General features: G+C 40.4%; 1 protein-coding gene across 27 annotated transcripts in view; it reads right to left on the reverse strand.

Moving 5' to 3' along the window:
• The window catches only part of rims2a (regulating synaptic membrane exocytosis 2a), a 153234-nt gene that overhangs the window by 87229 nt on the left and 48379 nt on the right, over nt 1–17626 (reverse strand). Inside the window, exon 1 of one of the 27 annotated variants that reach the window (XM_088409542.1) lies at nt 11620–12069. The exons of 24 other annotated variants lie outside the window; for them this stretch is intronic. In XM_088409542.1, the coding sequence (XP_088265668.1) occupies nt 11620–11741 (122 nt within the window). In that variant the 5' untranslated portion in view covers nt 11742–12069. Of the gene's footprint in view, nt 1–11619; nt 12070–17626 lie in introns of those variants that run through there. 2 more of the 27 variants (XM_088409543.1, XM_088409549.1) reach the window with 2 other exon arrangements.

Here is a 17626-nt window from a genome sequence, read left to right on the forward strand (position 1 = left end):
CCGGCTTCCTTCCACACTCCAAAAACATGCATGGCAGGTAGGTGTATTGGACATACAGTACTTAATTGTGTGACTGGGTGCGTAAATGGTTGTTCATCTCTGTGTGCCCTGGTATTGGCTGGCAACCAGTTCAGAGTGTCCCCCGTCCACTGCCCGAAGCCAGCTAGGATAGGCACCAGCAAGCCTGCGACCATTGTGAAGATAAGCGGCTCTCGGAAATGGATGGATAGCATCTTGTGTGCAGTTAATTAGTGCTGCTGTGAAAGTTATCATTTTCATTCCATGACCATACGCAGTGCTTGTCCAGTATTGTCCTTTTGGAGTTACTGAGTTACTCAAACATTTGACAAATTTTGAATGGAATGTTACTTCCTCGTTCCCTGATACTAAAGAAAAAAAAAATCACATTCAGTGCTTCTCTCTCTAACAGACACACACTAACACTGGATTTGCTAAGTCTGCAGTTTTCATATCAACGAGCAGGCTGCATTTGAAATCAGAGGCAGTGACGCTGTCTGGCTCTCTGACGATACAAGTGGGGAGGTAATGGAAAAGCTGAGGGGGTGAGTCAGAGGAGGCTTTAATAATTCTTGCCGACCAAAATAACATGTCTGGGGCTGAACAGAGTGGCAAGGCTGGGCTGAACTTTGTAAGCGAGGACTGCGTAGGGTGGCTGAGTGAATGCAGGAGCAAAAAAGTTGCTCCAGGAAGTGAGATCCTGTCAGCAGGAAGTAGAGGTATGGAGGTCTGATCAAGGTGAGCGCCGCTCCTTTGTATGTACAATCATTGCTGACGTTTGTACAATCATTGCTGACAAATGATGATGGGATACAGGTTAAACAGCTCCCCGTGTGGGGTTGAAGGTCAGGGTGCAACTGTCTCATATAACATTTCTCCATGTCTGCTTTCAAAGGGAAAATGAACCCATCATCTGGGGTTAGCACTGCAAGTAAACCTCTTACTTAATATTCTGAAGACAGTCTTGACATTCCCACCTAATCCTGCTAATGCTTAGAACATTTATCTTTCAGGCCAAGAAAGCTGTGATCGAAAAGTGGAACTACAGCCAGATATTAATGTACAGTATGTCCTACATCTGGGAAATAAGAGTTTGGGAATCTTTCCCAAACATAATTCCTGTTGAGTTTAACAATTGCTGTAAACCCTTAATGAGGCATTCAAAACAAAATGGTCTCAATATTGTAAATGTTGATTCGTTTACTTGACTTTGCATTGCATATGTTCTAGGAAATATTTGTGCAATTAAACTGGCCACACTTCAACCAGATAAATTATCCTAAAAACAAGAAACGTCCAAGAGAATACTGAAAACTACGATAATGCTCAGCATAGCAAATGTACAGTTTTTTGGGAACATCACGGTGATCCAAAAGCTGTAAAAAATCCTGTTGAAATGAGCAGTGTGATAGGGGCTCATGATTGACATGAAATGTTAAACAACTTCCTTGCTGTCATACTATATTGTAACGTTAACGTCACAAACATTAGATTAGTGTCTTTGTAGGAGTACTAGCCTGAAAACTGAAATACTAAAAGAAAAAAAAAAGACAATTCTACCACAGGAAATAAAATTTTCCTTTTTTCATTGTTGAGAAATCCACGCAAGATATGTGAAATGTAAGATATATTTCAGCTCACCCCTTCATCAAATGAAAAAAGCTGTTTTCTGGGAGCTGTGTGCTCAGCAAAGGGACTTTTTTCACCTGTGCTCAGTGGCACTGACAAGTCAACGTCTCAATCGATGAGCCCACGTCCAGACCTTTGGAGAATACAACTCAGACCAAAGGGCTGTGTGGATTAATTGTAATTGTATAGGACAGCATCTGTGACACACGATTTAAAGAAAGGACAAAGTGATAATTCACCGAAAACTGTGCTGATCTTCAAGCATCAAGAAAAACTAATCAGTGAAGCAGAGAGAGCTATAACCAAGGGCCATATTCTTCCTTTTACACCTATTTTTTTTAATGCTCCGAACCTACATACTTTCAAGGTATGCCGATTCTTCAGTCCGGATTTCAGACACGCCCACTGCTGTATGCTCAAATGCGAAAGAGGCATGAGTCATTATAGTCGGCCATAATTCTCCATGTGTATTGTTTTCGTGAGACGTGAATTCCTAAACGCATGTGACAGTCCCTGTGTCCTGTGCTTCTGTAGTGCAGTCATTCTCAGGCTTTTTTCAAGCGAATTAAAACAAACGATTAAAAAGGATTTCTTGTTGGAACTGAAACATACAGGCAAACTGTACAAGCAAGTCATTGAAGGAAAGAAAGAAGCATGGCTGTTGTCTTGAATTAAGTGTTTTGGGTTACAGTTGTTTTGGTGAGTGCAAGCATTTTGTTGATGTATTTTTTCATTTGTAATATGTTTTTGTCATTTTATTTTGTTCATATTCAATTAACGGTAAATAAATACAATGATGCCCTTCTAGTAAACTTGTAATTTAGCGTATAATCATTGTAAAGCTTGCCTGCTCTTGGTGGACTTAAAACTTTGTGGACACATCATTTTAAATTCCTTTTTATTTTCCCGTGATGTTTCGCTCAACATCTAGCTCAACTCGAGCGAGCGGAGAGTTACATGTTGAGCAAGGGAGGGCGCGCTATCGTGAGCGAGCAAAGAGATTTTGAGTGAGCAAAACATTTTTCTGTGTTCAAAAACCATCGTTGCTTGTTCAAACTCTTATCATTGCTCACTCAATATTTCTTTCTGTGCTTAAAATCTATACTTGCTCGCTCAATATATTTTTCTATGCTCAAAGTCTATTCTTGCTCACTCATAATCTTTCATTGCTCGCTCGCGATTGTGGCACAAATATAAGTGTATCACTGAAGGCCTAAGTGTGAAATGCACATATGGTTTTTCAGTGAACCCTCGTTACGTCGCGGTTCCACTATCGCAGATTCGCTACATCGCAGATTTTTTTTACATTATGCAGATTGACCACATTGCAGAATTTTTTTTTCCATTACGCGGATTCACAACTTCAAGGATTTTTTTTTTCATGACATATTGAACTTTTGCAATATGTCCCAAGCGTGCTGCTCCTGCAAAGGCTTGTACTGAACCTAAGCGCCAACAAAAAATGATAACAATTGCTGAGAAGATGATACTACTCGAAGGGAGAAGTTACGCAGCCGTGCCCCGCCATTTGGGAGTGAACGAATCGACCGTTCGCTACATTAAGGACGAGTCAAGCATTAGAAGACGGCTGCCATCATCTTTGGTAATTCAGCGAAGCGAGTTATTACGGCTCGTAATAAAACAATCGTCCATATGGAAGCTGCTTTAGCTATCTGGATTGCCGAATGCGGACCGACGAAGAACATAGTGAAGCCTTTTCTTTTGGAGTCTCGCACAGCTGCGGTCATATTAGTAGCAGCCCAGACGTTAGAATTAAACTCTAATCTGTACATGATCAAATAATGTTGAGGTTACACTTGAAATACAATTTTATTATAAAAGAAATATCGGTAAGAGATTTCCAATCGTCTGGTGGACCATCTACTCCTTATTATCGAGTGTCTCTTCCTCGTGACTGTTGACAACAACAGCACCGGGGTGCACTTCATGAGTTATACATTGCATGCCTGTGGAGTTTTAATCTACTCCCGCCCCAACTCCCGCTCCACAGGCACATTCGTGTCAGTCATCAAGCGTACCGAAGAACAAAGGCACACACGCACACACATTTTCGAGGCACAGAGAGACACACTAAGGAGCAGGCGTTCACCAGACCATTGGAAATTTCTTACCTAGATTTCTTCTATAATAAAACGCTATTTCAAGTGTAAACCATCCATTTTATTACTGTAATCTTTAATCATGTACAGAATAGGCTTTAATTCAATGCTAATATGATATATATGTGGGTGTGTGTGAGGCTTATTTTATATTACAGTATTTGGAAATTTACGGTCTTGTCTCGTTCTGACTGACTCAATCTCATGAGGTATCTGGTCTCATTGGATTCATTTCTTGTTCTTGGGAAGGTCCATATGGAGGTCGCTTTCGTCAGAACGTCAGTCTCAGATTATAAGATATTAGATAATTTGGCTTGTATACCCTCCAAGAAAGAAGGAAATAGCTTGACAATCTCAGCAAGATGGAATTTGCCTTGTCCCTTCCCTAGTTACAGTATTTTGAAATGTCAAATAAATAAATAACTCTAACCCTAACCACCAGTAGAAAGATGGAAATTGTTCAACTGAGCTTCTTACTTATTTTGAGTCACCTCAGGAGATCAACTAACTACTCAACTAATTATCATAAGACTTATTGAACTTGTAAATAATGTGGATTAAACAAATATTACAAGGTGAGTCGTTCATGCTAAGCAGTAGACGGACAAAAATAATGAAGGCAGAAGAAGTGGATGCACGAGGAGGTTACTGGAGCTTCGTCTTCTCTGTTTACTCAGCATCCCCCTGCCAGAGTAGGAGGCTTTTGATCAATCCTTGGCTGAGTTCTCTTCCCTGCTGCATGGCAGAAGAGGCCCAGCGAGACCGCCAAGTATCGCGAGGGTCGACTCATTTGCAACCCAAATGAACTAAGCTAATTGTACACGTTCCGGCAGACAGGGGAACCGCACACGGTGCAGTGTTTGCAAAATATGGAGATAATTAATCTCATTGAGCTTGTGAAATACCATCAGTGAGCCAAAAAGGATTTGAGAACAAGCTAGGGATGAAATGGATGACGACAGCAATGGGCTGGATAGATGCACATGTTAGATTAAGCTGTTTCATGACTGTGTCATCACACGGCTTCTTGAAGGGTATTTTTGGTAATTTAATAAATTAGAGCATGAAATGGGTTAGGATTTGCTGCACAGTGACAGGATTATATGAAAGGCAGCCTCGGAGCCATTCATGAAACAAAGCAGGGAGATCATCGTAAATATTGTAATAATTTAAGGTATAGTTTATAGTGCTTCCTCGCTTCCCTTCACATTTAAATAAAAATTCTGGTACACACATACACATAGCGTAGAAATTCCTGGGAGTGGTGGGAGAGTCCTACTTCGTGGATTTCACTTGGGAGGTTTTCGGTCCTAATTAACCGCAAAGAAATGAAGGAACACTGTCTACATAATTTGATCTGAAGTCCAGCACCATTTTCCTTTCCATAAGATAGATGGAAATAGTAGCAGGATATCTCATTTTCTAAACATAACCAGAGCATACCATACACCGAACACAAGACGATACATTGACCAACTCCAAAAGTATGATGACTTGCACACTATAATGAGAGACAATACAAGAGCCGCATCAAATATTCTGCCCTTCCAATGTAATAGTACTCACTTTCAATTGAAATGGTAGACTTACCTCCTTTCCTGCATCTTATGAGTGGTCGGTTCCTGACCAATACTCAAACACACAGCAAGCGAGAGATCACCAATGCAGGTATTGCGAAGGATTACATCTAAAAAAGGCATCTATCCTGCATAAAACTGAGCTAATTGTCCAATGATTATGCATCAGTGCGTCATTGGTATGGTGGTCAATGTGTTTGCAGTCTATAGGGGTTTTGTTTGTAAATTTGTTAAGCAAATATAATTTCTTTCCTCTCAACAATTTTCAACATCACTGAGCAGGAATTTCTTTCTTTCTTGTTAAAGGTATTCAAAATATATGAATATAATATAATATAATATAATATAATATAATATAATATAATATAATATAATATAATATAATATAATATAATATAATATAATATAATATAATATGTTTATTTCAGGATCAAGAATGTTTTTTTTCACTTGATTTGGTTCAACATTTCCAAAGTACAGTATTTAATTTGTCAACTACATCCTTCATATTATGTTTTATATACTTTTCTTTAGAATAATCAATATATATAAATTAAAACAAGAATAATGATGTTATATTCCATATATTAAGGGGGCAATGTGTAAGATTTAGACCTTTTTTCATGAAAAAGGAATAAATTAAATGATTATAATTTTCAAAAACTTGCAAATGAATGTGTTCTTAATGACCAACTGTATCTTTTAAAATTAATTGTAGGTCTAGTTATCATTAAATGATGGGGGGTGGCACTCCTCCGGAGGCTGACATGTCTGTTATAGCTACGGTCAATGGTAAATGCAGTACCTCCTGCTGTCCTAGATGAAAAACGGTCTCAATCTTACACATTGTCCCTTTATGGTTAAGAAGCAACATACAAGAGAACATCCCAAGAGGATTTGTGAAATAACGTTTGCAGCTAAACGTCCACAAGCCCTACACCGACAGCAGGCAATAACAGCAAAGTCAGGGAAATTTAGATTATTTTCAAACTACTAAAGAGTTCCTGACATTGACAAATAACATCACACAGTGGGGCATATGGTTGAAGGAAAAGCACCATCCATGCAAGTTAATCTTTTCTCTGCTGGCTATTTGAAAACAAATGACATCAGGCATCTATGCGAGCACAAAAAAAAGCAGCAATTTAGGAAAGCAATAGATCTCATAGGTACTGGGCTGCAGACAAATGGCCGCCCAGACGCACTGTCTCTAACACTAACGAAGGAACGAGCATACATGTCACACGTGTCTACGTTTCTTTTCCGTTTTTGAGTGGGTGGGGTTTTCAAACCGGGGCAAGAACTGATTTAGTACCCTCCGCTGAAACTGAAATGCTGTTTTACTGTGTGAAGCCAGAGCACCTGTCACTCAACCATCAATGATATTTTAAGGTCAAGGGTCAACCACACAAATGCAAGCATGCGTGCCTATTCAACCTTGGAGGTAATCAGTTTCGCTCCATGGGCATGAAAAGGATCCAGATGTCAGAGCTGTGCAATAGGCCAACATTTCTGTTGAGATGTATCTATTGAATTGTTGCTGCCTTTATGTGCCTTGTTCATTCTGTTTCACTGCATGAGCAATAGAGAAAGAACTAAACACATAATGTACAGTACATGTACAGTAGCGGGATGATATGTACCTCGGGCTGTGCAACCACAGCTGCTGAAGGCAATTTCACCTACCTTGCAGGTCAATGGGATTAGCATCCAGCAAAGCAAACCCGGGGTTGAGGGCATCAGCAGGATGCTTATCTTACTATACAGTCCACTTTAAGCTAGCAGCCATGTCCGTTCTTTCTGTCACTTTTTGTATGATTGCGAGAGATGATTTTATGAAAGCTGAAAAGCTGTGAGGACTCAAACATTTTTGATTCACTAGCTACACTTTGACTCATCTACTTTCTTCTGCACTGCTATCATTTTTATTTTAGCTATCTTCTTGACTTTATTGCTCTCTTTAGCCCTTTCTTTTTTCCCCCTCTCCTGTGAGCAATCATCAAAACTCCTCTCTTAGATGCCCAGGCAATAAAGTGGGGCCTCCCTTTTTCCTGCATACATCTCCCTTGGCGAGTACAAAGCCAATAAAAGGCTGGTTTAATTACAGCAGCTGAGTGTTGCCAACACCCAGGTACAACGCCATGGGTTTGAGGGGCGCAGGAAGGGGCTGAACGTGGGCAGAGAGTAAGGAATGAAAACTCGTAAGCAACAAAAAAAGAGAGACCCGTTGGTGTTATTTTCAGTGATGGTGGTGTGATAACTAAATCTAAATATGTACCGGACAAGTTTGGGAAGTTGATCAGAAAGGGAAAAATGGAAGAAGTCTATAATTGTTGCAATTCAACTGTTGTAGCATGATGTGGATAACTCTTGGGTGCATGAACTGTGTTGTAAATGCACATTTTTCTGGAGAATTAAAAACTATATGAGCATGTGTTCCACCTGGTTCATTCCTAGATTGCACATCTATCATTTACAGCATTTATGAAAATACAATGAATAATGTTTGCATTTTACAGGTGGCAACATGCAAGAGTACATAGGTTTTTTTTTTTTAATGATCTGCTTAAGGGATGCAAATGAGAATTATTCTTCTTTGTAAATCAATCACAGCATAAGACATAGCTGAACAGTATAAAAATGGTGAGAACCATATGGCTGAAGGGTGCAAGGGTTTAATCACCAACCAATAAGATGCAAATCACACGGAACTAAATCCAGAGAAAATCTTTGTCTGAAAATGTCTGTACTGTACATGCTGTAGGGCTCCAAAAAGTTCAGCATGCAGCGCTAGGTTGCAAACATGTTTTCTTTATGGAAAACAATCTGATACTAAGAACTGAAGTCAAGAGTTAAGCATAGGAAGAGGACTTACAAAAGCACATGATCGTCCATGAACGGACAAGTGTGGCGTACATGTAAAGAAACACAGATCGTTAGGTCAATGAGGACAAGGAAAAAGTTTAAGTTGCGTTGTGTGTGCGTGGGCTTGCTTGACTGTGTGCATTAAATGAAGACAGCACTCAATTCAGAACCATTGAGACCCTCTAAGAACAGATCCACACTCCGCATTAGGACCTCGGCTGTCACGCACATGCATAATACATGGAAGTTGAATCTAAAAGCACAGTGTCCATTAGCAGGCATGGTATGGCCAAGAAAGCTCAAGAAAGGAACACAAAGAAAATGAAGAGACCTTGGACACAAAAAGCCAAGCCAAGCCAGAACAGCAAGCTACTCAGTCTCTGGAATGTGCAGTACTATCTCTATGCAGCAAGTCATGTTGTAATATTGTTTATTTATTGGTGCATCACTTGCCATGCAATGCTACTTCGGTTCATTAGTTTGGTTGATTACGCTTGACAATATCAAAGCTCTCAGTGCTCAGTGACACGTTGTCAGGACATTATGTCTAGCTCTCAAACTTCGTCAAAGGCTGTCTTCCTTGTTTCCCATCTATTCGTAATTTCTTTCCAAGTCTTTTTGAGTCAGGTTTACAAGTCAGTTGTCTGAGTCAAGTTTCTGATGCTCATTGTGGTAACATTGGCTTTTTGGAAATTAAATCTTGATTATTTTCCACTTTTGTGTACTGTCTGACTCCGGGTCCACATCTTCTTCTTGATATGACGCAAGCCAGATGACCAGAGGCCTCTGCGAGTGAAACAATCATTTAGCAGGCAAATCATAACATGCTCCAGTGCATCGAGGCCTGCTCCTCATGACACAACACATAAGCAGTATTCTTGCTAGTTATCATTTACCATGTTTTGGTATTTAAAAGTCTGGTCCATCCCATCAGAGCAGCTTGCAATTTTATTAAAAGCAATACTTTAAATCCAGACTATGCAATCAATTAAAAAAATGCAATCTACAGAGGTGCTGGTATTCCAGGTACAACTAGTCCGCTTAGTAGAAGGCTTGGAGGTGTAAATAACACTTGTACGGTCACTGCATTATAAAAAACACACACACACGCACAAACAAATATCCAGAGTTATTTTGGATGGTCACATTATGTGAATAGTTACGGGGGGGGGGGGGGGCAATTCATCCAATTATTTGACCTTGTCACCTGTCAGCCAAGAAGAGTCTCGATGACTCTCCAGGAGTTGAAAAAAAAAGTGAAAAGTGAGTGGATGTAGGTGCCAGTCAACTTGTTATGCTTAACACAGGCAAATGAAAAAAGTGTCCTGCAAACAAGAAAAGAAAAAAAAATGAAAAAAGCTACATCTAAAAACACCTAAAGCTAGCAAGCAAAATCACAGACCCAAAATTGAGTCTCCAGTCTCGTCTTACTTCTCCAGTTGGTCAAAAGTTGACATCGCTGCATCTTGCATAGCCTCAGGGGATGCATGCAGATTTGGCTATGCCCACAAGTGGACCCGTAAGCGTAGGGGAGGTCAAAGAGTTTTGCTTGGGGGAGCAATACAGCTCAGCACCAATATGATAAATTAATGAGCTCATATTTTGCCATGATATTGCTAAAGAAAGAGTAAAATAACGCAGGTAAGATAAACACATTTACTGGAAAGTAACTAATAGGGATTGGACAAGATTTTTTTTTTTTTTTGCCTTCTGGGCCAGAAGTTCGATGAAATACATGTGGAGAATGTCTTGCCTGTCAATCTACTCCATTATAGTAAAACAGCCAAACATTGTGAGACGGCCAGTCACTGCTTTAAAATAAGTCATACCCTAAGAACTGATGTATGACAAGAACAGCCTTAGTTTAATATTATTTTGTAGTTCCTCACGGAAGTATTGTCGTGACAATGGTCAACTTGGTCAACTTTTTTCAGCTGACTTTTTTCCCCTCATTTAGTGTGATGTAATTCGGTCAGTTGACACTACCTCGATGGCACCTGTTTACCGTGTTTGATGCATTGAGCAACCCTGAGTTAAAGGTACTATTCTGTCCTCACATAGAGAACTACATGATTTTACTCAGCCTCCTTGAGCCACTGAAAAAAAAGCTGCATGATAGCAAGTGGCTCAGGTAAAGCCACAAAAACATTTACCATTCAAAAGCTGCATGATAGCAAGTGGCTCAGGTAAACCCACAAAAACATTTACCATTTACAAAAAAAAAAGGAGGCTGGTGTTTTTTCACAGAAATACTACATGACCACATCCTAGTTATCACAATCCTGCAACCATGGTTTTGTTATTCACCCAATAAATACTTATTTGAGGAGCAGCATGGGACAAGGACACCTCAGTGGATTGGTTATTCTCTCTATTGAGAAAAGCAAGAGTTTTGGACCTGAAAAGCATCGTAATATGGCTTCTGGGAGCATGCAAGATAAGAGTCTTATCAGTGAGTACAATTTTGTGTTAATAAGTGGTAGTGGGATTTCAATCTATATGGAAAAACACTTATTTGTATTTTGATGGCACAATGTGGTTTGCCATGAATACTATTATACATTGGAACAATGTTTGTGGTGTTTTTAATATTGAAAAAATACCTCCCAATATTCAGAGTAGAAATCTGCAAAAATCCTTGGGGACAAGTACCAGTACTTTAGTGGCTCTGCATGTGTGTGCGCGTGCGCTTACGTTCAAGGCGACGCAAGCCCCCCCCCCCCCCCCCCCCTATGTTATGCCCGAGTGTTTTCTTCTTCTTCTTCTTCTTCTGTATAGGTCTAACTACATTCATGCGGTTACAGCTAAAAATGTATCTAATAGTGAATATTGGCTGACACACTCGTGCACGCTTTGTTCCTGAGCTCGTCTTACATATTGGAAATAACACAATGCTATGCATTTGAGCATGTGGGTAGATGTCACTTTATGTGTGGGTGGTCTCCACGTACTTATTTCCTCTGCTGAAGTTAAACTACCGGTCTTCAACTCCCCCATGTTCTCATCTCAGGCAGCACACCACATCGGCTGTGAAGCGCGCACACACGCTGCAGCAGTAGAGAGCATGAGCATGCACGCAGACGCAAGCGCAATACGTCGCAACTAGCAACACACAAGCTGGTTATTATTTGAACCCGGCGCGTGTGACACACACGGGTACACATCCGCGGACATTTCCAATCACCGTACCCACGTTCACTCCCACACGTATAGCGCACCCGAGGAGCAAGGGTGATATTCGCTGACAGGAAAGATCTGCAACATCAAGAAGCAAGCTCACTTCCCTGCCGGCGGCTGCTACTACGCGGGCATGGCTGCTAATCAATAAACGCAACAACACTAGCTTGACACAGTACGGGGAAGCCCTTCCTCATAAATTAGGGGCACGTCCTCGCTAAGGAAGCACTCACCCGATGTTGCTCAGCGCCTGCTCCAACAGCTCAGTCTGCAAGATGTTCTGAGGTGCCGAGAAAGCCCCATTGAAATGGGAGAGAACCGAGCTACAGAACTGACGCAATGTCTCAAACTGCATTTTCGCCCTCCTGTTTTTTTCTTTTGTGTTCGACAGCGACTCTGCACTTTACGTTTTTTTTTCATCCACAATACATCCCAAAGCCGCCTCCTCCCCCGCCACTCATCCTCCCTGGTTTGCTTTGATTAGTATCTCTCGGGGTGCATTAAACGCTACGACGCTGATCAAGTTCCATATTTCCCCAGCAGGTTCTCGACAAACGTGTCCTTAGATGAGACGCATTCCGGGTGGGATCCTTTGGTCATAATTCTTGAGACTTGCATTAAGAAGCGGAGCGCGTTGCAGGCACCCGAAAGGCGTCGTTTCTCCTCCTGGTCGTGACACGAACGTCCTCACGGGGAGCTGCGATAGGCGAGTGGCCGCCAGCAGGAAGGTTGAGGTGGAGAAACATCCTACACGGCGACCGGGAGCTGCATCTCCCCCATCCATGCATCAGCTGCCTTCTCACATCCAACTCATATTTATGTCGAGGAACGCCGTCTTTCTAGCACGCGCGCACACGCACGCTGCTGCACTGGGATGCAACCCACTCTTTGTCATATCTCTCATCCTGCGCGCTCTGGCACAGCAGCAGATACAACGCGAAACGTCCCAGAGGCGACGCTGTCGTCAGGGGTTTTCCGCGTCTCGGGTCACACCGTCAGCGCTTCATTACAATGCAGTGGCGTCCTACTGTACAGCTGTACAGCAACGCCTCTCAAGTGGGAGTAGTGTGTTCACGACACGAGCCGATACATACGCGGTGGGTGGGTGCGTGGGGGGGAGGGGGGGGGGGGGGAGGGGGGCCTGGAGATCCCATCGAGTTTAAAGCGCTTTATTACAATCAACCGTCTCGCCATCTCATGCACCTTTAAAGCGAACATAAAGTCCGTAATCCCATTTGAAATAAACTGGAAATCAATTAATCCGTTGTAAACCCCCACCACCGCAACCAGCCCCGCTACCCCTACACACACACCACACAGTTACTTTTACGTGTTTTTAATAACAAGCATACAAAAGAATATAGCACTGCATTGCATAAAAAACGGAATGAATTTGAATGTGTATATATGAAGTAAGTTCTATAAATTGTTGCTGTTGTCTATATGTTTTGAATTCAGCCTTACGTAGTGTGTACAACATTTTGTAACCTAATAACCTATTAACCTAACTTATTAACCACCTATTAAAGTCCTCTAAATAAAGTTGCGTTGAGCTAGAAGTCTCAACTGTGTCTGAGCTGTATATGCCTTGACGAACCTGATCTTGTGAGTGATGCCAGGTTAGGCAAAGTGTAAGTTTGAGCCCTCTTATTTTGCATTGATGTTTGACTTTTTTACCGTTCACCGTGGTTGAGGGTGTATTATTGCTGTTTGTGAGTTTCCTTTTTCCCCCACTTCACTTGAGCGCTTGCATAACTGTAGTTTACAACACATGGATGGATGGATGGATGGATGAGACAGACAGACAGACAGACAGACAGACAGACAGACAGACAGACAGACAGACAGACAGACAGATAGATAGATAGATAGATAGATAGATAGATAGATAGATAGATAGATAGATAGATAGATAGATAGATAGATAGATAGATAGATAGATAGATAGACCTCACATATCCCCACAGGGGTCGCAGGCTTGCTGGCGCCTAAGTCAGCAGGCTTCAGGGGACACCCTAAACTGGTTGGCAGCCAATCACAGGGCACACAGGGACAAACAACTAGTCACACCTAAAGACAATTTAGTGTGTCCAATTCACCTGCCATGCATGTTTTTGTAGTGTGGGAGGAAGCCGGAATGCCCGGAGAGAACCCACGCGGGCTTGGGGAGAAGATGCAAACTCCATAGAGGAAGGCCGGAGTCAGGTGGATTTGAAATGGGACCTTTGAACTGTAAGGCAGACGTGCTATTCAATGCGCCACCAAGCCACCTCATAAAACTCATATGTAATCAAAAATAAAAAAATGGTCACAACTGTGCTAAATGTAATTTATATGCTTTTATTTTTACTGTGGAAAGTAAATAAAAATATCATGACCTAGGGTCCTTTGAAAAGCAAAAAATGGTGGGCCAGCTCTGATACAAGTATCGGTACTGGGCCAATGCCAGTTCAATCAATTCCCTAATGCCAGTTCGGTATTCTGAGTTTTTAGCCGATTAGAATTCAGCAAACTTGTGTCGCCAGGCTGTATGAAATCTGCCACACACCTGTCACCAATATGTCACGTCGACATGACACTTGGTCGACCTCACAAGACTTATGACAAATCATTTCAAATTATTATTAATTATTGTAAGTTTTGGCATTATCACATGATGAGTTTTAATTGCTGATGCGGGTTTATTTATGTTTAAATGCTCTGGAAATAAATATATATATATATATATATATATATATTTATATATATATATATATATATATATATATATATATATATATATATATATATATATATATATATAGGGTTGTTTTTCCTTTGGGGGAAGGAAATATGCTACAACATAGACCAATAAAGCTTTGAATATTTTATTTAAAAATTCTCTCTCTCGCTCTCTCTCTCTCTCTCTCTCTCTCTCTCTCTCTCTCTCTATATATATATATATATATATATATATATATATATATATATATATATATATATATATATATATATATACATACATACACATACTATACATACATGTTTAAGATGTTTAATTCATGCTTAGAATGCATTATTAGTGTGTTTTTACACCTAAATGTACATGTGTATTTATCAAGCAAATTGCCGCATGGCTTAGAACGTTCATCTTTTGAATTCAATCAGCGTCCATCATCTTATCTTTCCCTTAAAATAGTATTTATACATGTGTATGTTTGAGAGGTTGAAAGTAATGCATTGTTAGTGTGTTCCTCCCAAAATGTATATGTTTATTTTTACTTAATTTCCGCATGGCTAAAATTAATATCCGCTTTTCTCTTTTTAATTCCATCCAGGGCAATACACTAAGTGCTGAGATTAAAAATACATTAGAATAAATGAAGACATAAAAAAATCTAGAGGTACAAAATTTAATGTTCCAGGGTCTAAGGTTTAACTAATCCCAAACTAAACTACAAACATGAATGAGAAGCAAGAGGGGGAGCAATTTGTGAAAAAGTGATTAGAATGATATAAATTCAGGAGAAGAGAGGAAGGAGCCACCATGTGGACATGAACTGCCTTACATGGTACTAACATCTAGACATGAAATGAAATTAAACCTTCTATGCAAGTGCAACAAACTCCTCTAAAAGGAATTGTTTATTGCAAATGAAATGAGAAAAGTTTTCTGAACAGTCAGAGCTTAAAATTTTAACTGGCCAACAAGGTAAAACATGTAAGCTCAACAATAAAAAACATTCCTGCTCGATATACCAGCAGTCAATCTTTTTTTTTTCTTTTTCTGGTATGTGTGAGTGGGTTGGGTGGATGGCTGTCAAAGAACCTCTGAGAGATAACGGTATCTGTCTGTGTCTCCGTTATAGGCCTCATGGGCTCCATGTACAAGCTGTTTTCTATGTGGCATCCTGACTGGTTTGCAAGGAGGCACAGCTTGAATCACTGCTTTGCACCAATCTATACAAAAGTCACACATATTAGTGCTGCTGCACCAGCATAAAAATCTTTGGTTCTTTCAGCCAGACATATCTATGAACAGGGGTACACATACATTTTTTTTCGTGGGTTACTCACATGAGTACTAAGATGTAGTGTTTGGTATGCACCCTTTCTTTCATTAAAAAGTCTTCCTCAATGTCATTCTCAAGTTCTCGCCCACATTAAGTGGGGATGTGATGTGGCGTTATTCAAGCTTTCGTCCTGGAAAGGTTTCATCAGTCCATCAGTTATTGTTTGCGCAGTTCGTTCAGGACCCAGTTCAATTAGTCCAAGGAGGTCAGAGGTACTGTATATTCTACGCCATTGTAGTGACAACGTAAATGATCTAATTCGCACCCTCACGACAATGATACGCAGCCCCGACAGACAGTCCAGCCGCTTTAATAGACAAACAAATATCTGCAGAACAGGAAAACATGGGATGTGTATGCTTAGCTTTATGAGAAGATGAGGAGAAAACTATTACACAGAGCCTGTGTTGTTTCTGCAGTTTATCTCACAACAAGAATTTGATCAGGTATTGCTTCCCAATTAGCTTGTTTCTTAGCCATTGGTTGCACTGCATGTGTGCTCTTTTCATACTTTTCAAATAAAGGATGCCTGAACATTTTCGACCCTGTATCAAATGCACCTGTTTTCTCTGCTAGCTAAGGACAAGAGCGGTAAATCTTGCACCACATTTAGGTGTGCGTCAAGCCACGGCAAATCCTGGAGCCACTTTTCAGGAGAAAAAAAATATTTAGCCCGGGTTGTTGTCACGGGTAAAAATCTGGTAGGGTACACAAATGCGCAAAGTTGAAGCATGTGACTTTACACATCGGTGATTTCTATCACGTATGCGTACCACTTATGTGCATCCCTGTCTATGAAGCACCAGAATAGTAGTTTATATGAAGTCTGGTGGCACGGCAAGATTTTAAAATTGTCTAAAGACTTCCAAAAAAAAGCACAGTATGCGGTGCGCAGCCACACAGCAAAATCAACACATCACACTGGTACCAATTTCATTCAAGAATATTCCCATAAGAAGTAATACCTCTCAGTTTTAAACATGACTTCAGAGTAACTAAATATGGCACAGGCAGATGAGGCTGACAATAGGTTTTTTTTCACAGAAAAAAAAAGAAACAAAAAGAAAAGGCATTGGACTAGGAGACAGCATAAGCATGAACTTTCTATTGTGCCATAACTGGTTTGATTTTGAATTTCTCATTGTGCTTCCGTCACCTCTGATTGGCCGCACCTGCTGTACACGTTGAACGTGAGCCCAAAACAATCTAACATGTTGAATACTGCAGAATTCCTCTAAAACAAAATCATATTCGCAGCCAAAAACCTTTCACAACAGGGAATTTTTTACTATTATACTATTATACTATTTTACTACTATTTTTTTACTATATCAAATCTATGTTGTGCAATCTACAATCTGACTTAAGTTAAAAACAAAACCATCCAAAAGAAAGAAATTGCCAAATCTACAATCAGCATTTGTTTTCATACTTACATGAATTTCTTGCATAATCTCTTTCATTTTTCTTCATCTATCTTTCATCTTGATTACTTTTATCCTATCTTCAGGTGTTACTCTTGGTTTAAGCTTAACGCATTCGCGAGCTCCACACATCAAATGATGGTGTTTCAGTAACCACGCCCCCTCTGCACAGAGTCCACGTGGAACAGATTTTCCGCAACTTCTTTACAAACGGACAACATGGCAGACGAATTCTTGCTTATGGAAGTTTGCCAGTACAATCAGCTTCATGATTTGTCTGAAAATACTGTAAGAATAATAAATACTGTAAAGAACTCCTTGGAAAAATTTAGATCGTTTGAATCTACCAGGATTCTCTACCTTTGTTATAAAGTAGTGATGTTTGTATGCTGTAGAGTTCATTTACTGCCACCTACAGTATGGGAAAATATAGTCTGACTGCGGGGGAAAGTCTCTCCGAGTATTAAGTGCTGCAAAACGCGTGCTGGCGCATCAAGTATAGACCAAGCTAGACTTTTGCTGCAGACTTGTTTTCGCTATAGTGAATTTCAGTGCAACCCAAATGCAAAAAAAAACCCCACTTCATATTATGCAACACGGTGACATTTCCTTGTATGAGGACGTAAGAGGGAAAGGCTTCAATTCATGGATTTGTTTTCACACTGGCGGGTATTGTTGCACATGCAGGTTTCGTTGTAGAGGAGTTTTACTGTATCCCCGATTTGAGGTCAGAGCGAGTCAAATGTCCTTCAGGGAGGTCAAAT

Source organism: Hippichthys cyanospilos, chromosome 3 (genome assembly GCF_059441005.1).
Source record: "Hippichthys cyanospilos isolate Australia breed blue-spotted pipefish chromosome 3, RoL_Hcya_1.0, whole genome shotgun sequence".
Lineage (NCBI taxonomy): Eukaryota > Metazoa > Chordata > Actinopteri > Syngnathiformes > Syngnathidae > Hippichthys > Hippichthys cyanospilos.